The sequence below is a fragment of the Athalia rosae genome, chromosome 7 (assembly GCF_917208135.1).
Source record: "Athalia rosae chromosome 7, iyAthRosa1.1, whole genome shotgun sequence".
Taxonomy (NCBI): domain Eukaryota; kingdom Metazoa; phylum Arthropoda; class Insecta; order Hymenoptera; family Athaliidae; genus Athalia; species Athalia rosae.
This window is the reverse complement of record NC_064032.1, coordinates 11,534,451-11,546,222: the sequence shown is the minus strand read 5'-3', so window position 1 is coordinate 11,546,222 and position 11,772 is coordinate 11,534,451. Positions and strand designations below refer to the sequence as shown.

Sequence of the window (11,772 nt, the reverse complement as noted above, 5' to 3'; positions counted from 1 at the left end):
TCACCGTTTTTGTTGTCTCCGTACAGATCCGCGAATCCCTGATTCTGGACTGTAGTCAGTGCCGCGGAGATGACCACCAAAGTGCTGAAACTGATGGATTTTCATTAGATCGCGACCGTGCATGAGGTGAAATAGAATTTCTTCTATTATTCAAATTTTCTCTATTTTTTTTTTTTTCTTTATTTTAAATCGTGTTCACTCGTCGAGAAAACTTCGAATACGAGTCGGCAGTTGGCCGCTACTTTTTCGTTCCGGAATTGTGGATTCAAACATGAGGTTCGTACCTCGTGTACCTTCTAGAAACAAACCTCGGGACATCTACTGGCTTATCTGTGTGTACGTAAACGTTCAACTACGGTCAATTAAAGTACATGCAATTAAAACAATAGGAAACCGCCACCGCCGTTGCTACGGTATAAACGCAAAACGACCCTCATCCGCATCCTATAACGCGACCGTTTGGCAAGAACGTGACGAGTAGCGTCGACCAAATATGGTTATAACGTTGATTTTATTCTAATATGGGAATTCCTTGTATATACGGTTTTTGATAGGGTGATCGTTTTTCAAAAGTATCCACGCAGATCGAGGATTTCAGTTTCGAAAAGATCGGTACAAAAAAAAACAGAGAGACGTACGGCGGAAGGAACCGTAAATTTTCAAAATAACTTTTTTTTAAATCGTCGAATTCGAGAAGTGAAAAACGTAATTTTCACTCTCGATGTACGCAGCTTCGGAAATACGCGTATATACGCTGAAACGTTCGGAGTCGGAGCATTTTCTATGGAAGAATTGTGAACGAATCCGACAGATTGATCTCGTTTCGTCAAAGTGAGTGATTTGTCGGCGACCTTACGCCCTCCATTATTCGCCTAGATTCGAATAAACGAATTGCTGTTACTACCACTATCGCTTCCACTCCTACTCCCGACACCACCGCACTTCTCGCACACACACGCGAATATGCAGTGAAACGAAGCAGCGACTTTTTTTTTTTTTTTTCTCTCTTTCTATCTCCTTTTTTTACGGACTCTGATTTATATCGCTGATAAAATTGCGCTTTTCGCTTAATTCTCACTTCTTCTTTCCTTCTCTTATTTCTCTCGTACAGCCTTATACGGTATACCGCGCTGATATGTTGACGCGTGTATGTCCCCCGACCCCCCCCCCCCCCCCCCCCCCCGAAAATAATTTTACAAATTACTACGAATCATACGCCTCGACGCCGTCGACGTTATCGCCCGAGAATTATTCAGATCGACCCGCCTACAAGCCCCCTTAAATTTTCACATCTCGAATGAAACGTACCGTTACTTTGACTTCGTCAATTTCACCCTCTCGAATGAAAGAGGATCGAAAAAAAGACTCTTTCCCTTCAAATTGAACTGTACGAAAAAATTGTCAGTCCGCACACGTTGCAAGTCTACCAAGAATCATATAGTTGTTACGGTATTTACGTAATCTCTCGAGGAAAATTATTGTTTCAATTTTTATTCGCTATAAATCAATTACCACAGTCTCGAGTCCGGACTCCAGTTGACCGTGAAGAATATCGCGCTTTAGCCGTCGTTTCGTTTGTTCTATAAAAAAAAAAAAAAAGAAAGAAGGGAAAAAAAAATAAATAAATTGAGGCGGCGTCTGCGCGGGCTAATAAAAGATCGGTGTACGACGATTAAAATTATCTCATATTCTTCGTGGTTTCTGTTTCGTGTGATCAATTTTATTTTAGTATTTTAATCACGATTACGACGGCCTCCGCGTTTGTAAGTATAAACGTACGGTATACGCGCGTACATAAGAGGGCAAGAATTTTTCGGTAACTCTTAAGTTAGTCAGTGCCAAAAATAACCATCAGCCATTGCACCGCGGATATAATACTTACTAGCGCGCTTGGCTGACGCTATCAAACTCGTAAGGAACGAGGCGACACAGTTCAATAAGCGACCATATATATATATATTATAATATCCACGTCCATAAATAATAGCGGTTATGACAATGGTACGGGAAAACAAAAAAAAGAAGTCATTTTATGATAATTTTATCGTCGCGTCTCATCGACATTCCGGTATACGGTGTATTTGTACTGATATATATTTTTGAGAAAAATATTATCTCAACGAAGGACGTATATATGAGGGTAACGCACGTGTACAGGGTGAGTTTTTTCAAACTTGGAAAACGGGAGGAGCTTTATTTTGCGCTCGAAACTGACTCGACTTCCTCGTTCGTTGAGCGGGCTGTAGTTTTTTGTCGACTTTGCTCATTTTTACTATTTATCTCGTGCGCGACGCGTTGACTGCGCAAGAAAACCGTACGAGGCTCCTCCTTGTCGCGCGGTTTGAATTGACTCACCCTATATATGAACGAATCTCGTTCTGAGGGGATTGATATTTGATGTGTTTTATTTCGTTTAATTTTCTGAAAAAGTCCCATCGATATATCGTGATCATTTTTAGCCCATTTAGGATTTTTTAGAGCGTAGGTACTCTACGTATGGGAAGAGAATTATTAGCGGTATTCGATCGGAGCAATTATAAATTAATTAATTATCAGAATGGGGAAGAAAAAAAAATATATTTTATTGTGGCATTTCGAGAACTTTGCTCAATTTGTGGAATCAATTATGTGGCGCCTAGCCTCGAAGGCGCCATGGGTACTTACAGTCGGAATTCATATAACACCTAATTGATATACATGTGTAATAATCCTACAGATATTTCTAGCGATATCGTAATTGAGAAAATAAATACATCGCAACATTACGGTTTTCAATTTATGTAATAGAAACTGGTTTTCTTAGTTACGAAGGGGGGGGAGGGGAGGGGGGGGGGGGAGAAAAAATATATATATATTTTAAATGATACATATCCTCGTAACACGTCGTTAATCTTTTTTTCATTTCTTTTTTATTTTTTGTTTCTTCTACTCGCATGCTATTTTGAATTACGAATCTCACATGCAATTATCGGTATATACCTGCAAGTATACCCGCGCGATATATCGGATTTCGCAATCTGCACGAATCGCTCTCGCTCTCGCTCGATGGTGTTCGATAAATTATCGGTGTAATTATTCATCATTGCATGGAAACACATTACGCGTTATTCGATAATTAATTGTAAATGTTGTCGCGATATGTCGCTAATTCGAGGCGTTGGAAAATTACATTTCCAAATCCAAAGAAGAAACGAAGAATCCAAATGAATAATTAAATCGTCGTTTCACTTGACAGAAAAGCTCTCACATATCCACAGATTTTTCATTACGTTACGTCGCTACAAAGCCCGTATTACTTCCGATAAAATTTTGAACTGAAATTCTACCTCTTCTTTTTTTACCGTACGAGTCGACGCGTGCATGGATATAACGAAAAATTGGATGGGATAATTTCATACGATGTGAGGACGAAAGTGAAAGAAGAAAAAAGAATCTCCGGTGTCACAACTACCTGGGGAAAAAAGAAACGACGGATGAAAAAAGACCGTGCGTGATAACGAGATTCGCTGAACGAAAAAAAAAAAAAAAAACAACTCTTATCCTTGAAAATTTTCTTTTTTAAAATAATCGCATTTTAAAACGAGGAGTTTTCAATTATTTTAAAATTGTTTTCGAAGCGAGAGAGAGATCAGAAAAAAAACTAGAAGGAAAACGAGAGAACAGAAATTTCTGGCACGCGTTTCGGTTTTGAGTATCTTTCAGAAAAAAAAAAAACCAAAAAAAATTCCACAGAGAAAGAAAAAGGGCGAGGAACACATCGCGACGTAGACAGCGTATACGGGGAGTCAGAGACCTTTGGGTTATGCGAACTCATAAACGGTTTCTCCTTCAGTCAACTTGATGGAGAGGCACCGTGATTTCTACGGTCAAATATCACCGCCTCACGTTCCTGAATGCTTAAATTTATTCCACATCTCTCTTCGGCATTAAACGCGCCTAACAACCGCTAAACATGTTTCTCGTATTGTACATTACCCACGTGCACGAGTCGCGTTCAAATGAATTTCTATGATTTTGTATATATTCTATGTCTCTCGGATTTTCATCGACTCTAATTGCAAGGTCAATCGATTCGTCTGAAAAAAAAAATGTACAGATATTTCGATGCGGACGAAATACGTACGTTAAAAATTATAAAAATAATTTAGAGGATGTGCACGAGACGTATAATACGGCGGCGATAGTTTGCCGCTGCATTTCACTTGCGGCGGGACGCCGGTCATTTTTTATCGGTCAAAAGATACCGAGACTTCGAGGAGGATATGAGTTAGAATCCGGGGAGTTTGAACGAATCGAAAAACAAATCAACGAATCGCGTGTTCTCTCTAATTGTAACGAATGTACATTTACACGTGGGTACACGTGGGTCTCTTCTCAATGGCGCATTAAAATTGAAGCAGACGAAATGAAAAATAATTACAGTGATTCGAAAAAAGGAGAGAAAAAGAGGAAAAAAGAATTGAGGGCGAATTTTATTTTCTTCTTACAGACATCTGGAACGTTTCGCAAAACTCAATTCTTTATATATTCTTCAGATGATGTATGTACGCTAAATTCATGAGTATATACATATATGTATACTAGCTAGTCTCTGCAAAGTCGCATTTATAAAAGGAGAAAGAAAAAAAATTCAACACCGTACGTCTAACACGCGAATTTAATCTATGAAACGAGTTTTCATTATATTGGATACATTTATATCATCGGTCCAAAAAAAAAAAATCATAAGAGGAAAAATAAAATTAAAAACGAGGATAAAAAAAGAAATAAGGATATCGGAATACCGTCGTGGTATAATATGTAGCTAAATGTTATCTTGTTCGTTCTTCACGATCCGATAGAAAATGAAAAATGAAAAAAGTAAAGGCAAAAAATCGTTGGAAAGGTCAATAGCGTATATGGCGTAATTGGTCGAAAAAGAAATTTTTTTTTTCCTCAAGTTAAGCTTTTTCTTTTTTCTTCGTTTTCATAAATTATACAGATCCGCGTGATATGTATTTCTGCGTACAACCGAATTTATATAACATACATTTCGTCTGATCGAACCACATTATACGTATATATGTATGTCGGTATACATAAGTGTACGAAGCTGTTAGATAAGAAAATCTACCGACAAGTGTTAAGAGAGGGGAAAATGAAAAAAAAAAGAGAAGAGAAAAAAAAAAAGAAAAGGAAATGAAGAGAAAATAAAATGAACAAATATATAATATTATTCTGATAAAAACCGCGATCACATCACATAGACTCTACGTGGGATATTCATGTGCACCATAAAAACTAAACAGACCACGTAGATAACATAAACGAGTCGCGTAGACGACGTAATGATCCACTCCCGTCATGTGTATTTCATATACTCGATCGATCGTTAATTAAAAATTATTCAACCGAGTGAAATAAATATCTAAATAAATAAATGAATCGAAAAAGAAGAAGTATTAATTACTACTAACGTCATTTTTACTATTAGATATACTTCGTTGGGGAAAAAAATGCATCAGGGTGTAATAAATTATAATTAGATGTGTAACATGTGTACATGATTTTGGAATGTGCAGTTTTCATCTACGATTGCATACGACGATTGAATTCAGACTTCCCGATCGACGATGTCGATCGAGTTGAAAAATTGAACCGACAAACGCGATTCCGACTATTTGAATTTCACGTATTGTACGAACGTACGTACATACGTATACGTATGCATGCGGATGTACGTATATCCGTTTTATTGGCTCCGGAAACTGCAGTAAAAATAATCAGCGCGGCCCGCTGATAATGTTCTTAATAAATCAGCGCTCCGTATAAAACGGATTCCGCATTTATTACTACAAATACACATCCCCCGTACGCACGCATGTAAGATAATATGCGAATATCGATCCCTCGTCGTCATTCAAACTCATTCATTATCACTATCGTTCCGTTAATAACGAATGCATTTCGATCGAGTTTGTAAAATAAAGTCCATTATGTGACGTGGAAAAATTCCTCCAAGTTTTCTCCTCTGAAGATGCGTCGAAAAATGATCAGGATTGAAAAGAAATTGGACGAAATAATTCCAGAGTCCCGCGTACTTTAAGTGACCTGCACGCGTCTGTTATAAAAATGAATGAATGGAATTCCTCCCGATTACGAAATCTCTACTTATATTATATACAAGGGTATATAATACGGATACATATATGTATACATAAGACTCGAAAACCGGAAAGTTCGTCCGTTCATCCGTCGTTGGGACTTCAAGAGTCCCGTTCGATAACCCGTATCAAATAAGAAAAGAGTCGCAGCAGCTGATCGCGTCGTCGTACGGATGAATGTTTGAGTATGTATTGTATAGTTAATGACCGGCGCATACCTAATTATAACAATTGTTGTGCATATACCAAGTGATTAAGTACCCGTATGAAGTCCACTTCTTTATCCATTCATTGTCACTGTTATTTTTTTCACTACAGTACAAATTGTACAAATTACTATAAAGATAATATAGATTCATCGTTACATAAACAGTTCATATATATATATATATATATACTTGCGTGAACGCGTGTGTCGACGTTAACCATCTCCAAAAAATGAAACGAAATCAGAGAAAAAACAAAAAAAAAAAGAAAAAATTAATGACATGCATGAATAATATTTGTGGTTGAAATTCCGAAGTATGTCGGCCAATCGTATATGCATAATTTGTACTTAAGTATATACTAATGTCATTATATTCGATTATGTGTTATGTCATGGTATAGGTTTTCCATACGGATATGTAAAGTATACAACCTGTGAAGATAAGCGGGCCTCTGCTGCACCTTTTAGTTAGTCGCGCCATGCATTTTGGATGTAATAATATCGAGCCTAATATCCTGTGCGGTAGGCGGCTCGAAATAAAAATGAATACGAGAAGAGAAAGATGAACAGAAAAAACGAGAGGAAGGATCCGATTATACGCTGCTAATTAAGCATCGATCTGCTTACCGTATGTACATATAATTGAACATTTTTTACGCTCACATTCGAATACGATTTTGGGACAACATGCCGTTTCGATTTTTCCATACCCCTGAGGGATGAAGAAAAAACAAAAAACACACTGCTAATTTGAAAAAAAAAACAATTTTAGCTCGAGATAAAATATGATTTTTTTCTTACCTATGCAACATTTTTAAAACATTCCCCAGTTTTATTCTCACGAACGGTTTGAATCGAAGTTGTCGGTATGTACGAAATGAGTTTTGAAAAGCTGTCAGAAACAGCGTAGAGCGACGCGGTTGTATTCGCGTTATGGTACCGCATGTGCAAGGACCAACGTCGATTTATTTCACGTGTATTCGTATTCGTGTTCACGTATATATCCGTACATTAATTCGGTAATTCGGTCTAAGGGGTTTTTCGGTAGAAATCCTACTCGCACATGGAGCAGAAACGTGCACACTTGGCGAACGCTGCTCGAAAGTCAAGTTTTCGATTACGCGTCCATAGAAAAGGTGGTGACGTTCGTTTAATCCGACGAATATTTTCCGAGTAACTTAATCAACCAACTTTTAATGAACTCGACGAATCGTGGATTGTTTTCAATTATTGTTTAACCAACTCGAGGTTGAAATTAGCAACGAAAATTCGAGGGGAAACGATCGTATTCCACAATTACCCTTGACTTACACGTTACACGTCAAACATCCGCACCCTGTCCACAAAAATTTCTAAGAAACGATTGCCCGACTCACTCGGTTTTTCATTCCCCTCCCAAAATTCAAGAAACACACCCGTTAGTGAATACAATAAAAAAAAAAATAAGATCAAGTTAAAAATTACAGAGCGACGCGAATTTTATGTCACCGAGTAAATTATTATTTCGGTCACTCTCTCTCTCTCTCTCTCTCTGTTCTCTATACAGTTATCTATTCGTATGCGTGAACGATTTTATGTGAACCGTGTTTTATTTTTAACTATAATTTGTTCTATCGGTGAAGCAAGGTGAATAATTTTTTTATTTTTTCTGTTTTTCCTTTTTATTATTCGAAATATTTGCAGACAGTAGTTATAATTACGACGGATCGTTGTACGTTTCGTTGTACAAATGTCAAATTTTGATCTAATTTTTATTTCAACCTTGTTCAATCTACTTCTTCTAAACACTGTTCACAAAGAACTGAGAATATCTTGCAGCGTCTTCTCGTCTCTTCTCCCTCGGTTCTCTCTACACGTTTTATCAGCAAACGCGCGCCTCGTCTGCTACAGATTGCGAATTTTCCTCTTTCCTTCCGTCTCTTTTTGAAATTTCTTTTAATTTTGATCTCGCGTTTCCTTGTATTTTTTTTACATTTAATCCGATATCACATAGTTCGCGTAAAGTCTCTCGTAAATCAATTAACTTATTTCTTCATTTTTTTTTTTTTCAATCGCGAAACGTTCAAACTATCCGCACTTCGAAAAGAGTCTCTTCGGTTTTATTTTTGTTGGAAAAAATTTTTGACGATTTTAAATAATCGGCCAGTCATTAAATCAGTTAGTTTCATTTATGAACTTCTTTTTATTTTTACGTACGTATACATGCATATGCATACGGGCAATGTAATAACGCGTCCACGTGTTACGATGTACTGTGCGAGAAATTTATTTATTATTAATTGTAATGACGTTGATAACGACGATGATTTTATTTGAAAAGGTATTTTTAATTCGGTTATTCGGCGGTAGCGGAGAGTGGGAATGGAGGGGCCATCGAACGAGCTTTTAATAGCGGGTGGGAAATTTCTTCTTTTTTTTTTTATCAGCCAGTTTTGTTGGATGGATTTTAAATTTGTAAAGCACGTGGCGGGTACAGCGTCGGGCTTGCGACTGGCGATTGTTTCGGATGCAGACGGTGTCTAGACTCCCGTCTCCATCCTGCGGCCACCTTGTAAAACGCGACTTCCAAACTATCGTAGCAGGAAATACAAGACTTCTCTTGTGTAACGCGACGCTTTTTACATCATGCATGACTTTTTCTAGAGACAAGAATAAAAAAGGGAAGAAGAAATGACGCGGTGCGCTTTCGGAGCGATCCGAGAAATCAAAATCTGTCTCACCGATTAATTACTAGTTCATTTGTAAGAACGGTTGTATTGCGAATGGAAGATCAAGATTTAGCTGAAAAGGTGAAAGATTTTTGCATCGGTGAATTTATGCGAACTAGAGATCGAGGATTTTCGTTTGAATCAATTGGACGGACTTCCGCAATTTCAGAAACTTGACGTACGATAAAAATTTACATATTCGTTGAACTCAGATTATTTCCTTTTTTTTTTTTCAATCGGTTGAAGGAAAAAAATTGTTAAATTATTCATGTCCTGATTATTTATTGAGGAAAAGAAGAATCTCCATCAAATGTAATTGATATGAGATCCTGCGCGGAGTTGAAAAAAATTCATTCACAGCGTTCCTAACTTCTAAAAACTTGACATTCTCCGATGAGTTTGAATAAATGATGAGATTATTGTATCCGATACCATCGAATGAAAGTAAAAACTATTTCTATCTTGTTTTGAAAAACTAAAAACTCAAAAATCGATTTCGGCTCTTTTAGTCCCCGCAAGCTCCACCGATGGCGTAACTAAACGGACTTAAATACATCTATATATCGTAAGCTTTACACGACGAGAAGAGCAAGTAAGCTTGACGGTCCAATTGGTTCTAAAAACCACCACAGATCGTGCTTCGTTTAAAACGGCCTCTACTTTTTACTCGCCGAGTAGCGCCCTTCTCCAACGTATCGTGAAACTTTCACGTGAATTCAAAAGCTCCGCTCGTTTGATAAAAAAGTGTCCTACAAAGTAGATAAAATTGCGTACATCATTATCGATCTTATTAATAATGATTTTAATCATTTTATTTCGATTGATAATTCGATGTACAGGGTGACTTTTCGGTTAAAAAATGAACGAATTAGAAGCAAAGTTGATTTTTATTTTTTATTTTCATCTATGGGTAAAAATTGCACAACAACCGTCATTGTTATCTGACGAGAACAATTCTCACTTTATTATCGTAATTAGCGCAATTTGTGTCATAGACATAATATAAAAAACACACCTTGAACAAGCGTTCTCCACAAAAGGTTTTAGAAATTTTATCGTCTCTTCATATCTCTTCGTTTCGGGTCGGTGTATCCCACAAAAATTCGTAGGTCCGTCCTTCGGGTAAAACGAACTCGATATTTTTAGCGCAATAAAAAAATGGAACACAATTAGCCGCGCGTTTACGTTGAGTAATAAGAGATAAGATTAAATCATCCCATGGTCATATGAAAACGCACCCTGTATGTACGTATACTAGATTTTTTTTTAACAACCAGAACCTGTCCAGAGGAGTCATCGAACGTGCATCGGAAAATAAAAAGTATTTCATTCGATCCGACCACGGTGTTCGAACGTAGTTCGAGTAATCGATGAAAAATCAAATAGGTACGATACATGGTACGATCAATTCGGATAATTGAAAGTAAACGCGTTAACTGTGAATATTTAATCGTATATATTCAAGTTAAACGAGTTTGGTAAACCTCAGGCACCGGTAATGGTGAAAACGGGAAAAAGAACAGGAAAAACTACATCCGAATGGTGATAATAAAACATCTGGTGTCGTCGAAATATCGATATCTTGCGCGGACAAACATTTGTCAATAACTTATCGGAGAATATTTCTCTTATGTCGTTCGTACAAAGTTATTTCCAATACGTTTCCCCGCAGATAATTATCGTAAAAAAATTAGCGGGACGCTAATTTTCTTCATATTTTATTAAGTATCTTTCATTTCCGAATGACTCACGAGCCGCGTATTTTATATCTATTGAATAATCGATAGCTGCTCCATTTTCATGGTCAGTATAAATGTAAACGAACAGTCCGCGCCTTGTTCGTTCGATCATTCGGTGCTCGTGTACTTATTACGGTCAACTTCGTTACTCATTCATGGAACGTTCACACCGCGAGCCTGTGTCAACCGTTGAAATTTAATCGTACCGAAAAAATGCTTGAATTGTGAGCGTAGAATGTTTTATCGTAAATGTTATTTGTACGGCACAAATTTATAGGACCGACTGCTTCGTTCTGAATTATTACGAATATCTTTATCAACGATAAGTGTGAGAGAGTTATTTCTTGTTTTAAATGTAACTAGGTATCGCTCAGATATTTTATTCTTGTATTATAATTACTCGGTGACGTGTACAATGAATCATTATTTTCGCTTAGACGTTTGAAAGCGCATTGCAAATACCTGGGAATGTGAGATGCGGAAAGATATCCAACCCTTGAAGCAAGAACTAGAATGAGAAAACGGAGTGTGTTCGAAAATTCCGGTTTCTGGATTGTCAGGTTCAATTCAATTCAAGTCAAATTGATTTCTCGAATTTTCCAACTTACGTTTTTTTTAGATTTGAATCTGGAGAAAGAAAATCATCCATTCTTCATCACCTGATACCGTGAGACTCTTTTCAAAAATTAGTCTAGTGCGCGTCTCTGTGATCGCTGTTAAAAAAAATTTCTACAAAAATCCCTCCGGTCTTCAAATGAGGTCAAAAGCTCAGCTGATAATTGCGATTTCGACGCACATAATATAATTATTCCTCTGATTTCTCGAAACTGATGATTTTTCTAAACCTCTGAAAATCATTAATTATTTTCGTATCTGCACTCGGTCATTTTTTACTTCGACCGTGACCCGCGCGAATCATCGCGTATCTCCTATACGCGAATTCAGAAAAATAACTTCGGAAGAAGTTGAGGAAA

At 37.2% G+C, this 11,772-nt stretch overlaps 1 protein-coding gene across 6 annotated transcripts in view; it reads right to left on the bottom strand.

Moving 5' to 3' along the window:
- LOC105689622 (collagen alpha-1(XVIII) chain) overlaps positions 1–8,870 on the bottom strand; it is a 66,248-nt gene extending 57,378 nt beyond the window's left edge. For 2 of the 6 annotated variants that reach the window (XM_020854388.2, XM_020854387.2), the window contains exons 1-2: positions 7,153–8,856; positions 5–90 (exon numbers count right to left, since the gene is read on the bottom strand). In XM_020854388.2, coding sequence (XP_020710047.2) covers positions 5–90; positions 7,153–7,163 — 97 coding nt within the window. In that variant the 5' untranslated portion in view covers positions 7,164–8,856. Of the gene's footprint in view, positions 1–4; positions 91–7,152 lie in introns of all 6 variants that reach the window. The other 4 variants (XM_048658866.1, XM_020854384.2, XM_020854385.2 and 1 more) reach the window with 4 other exon arrangements.
- Between the last annotated feature and the right edge of the window lie 2,902 nt (positions 8,871–11,772).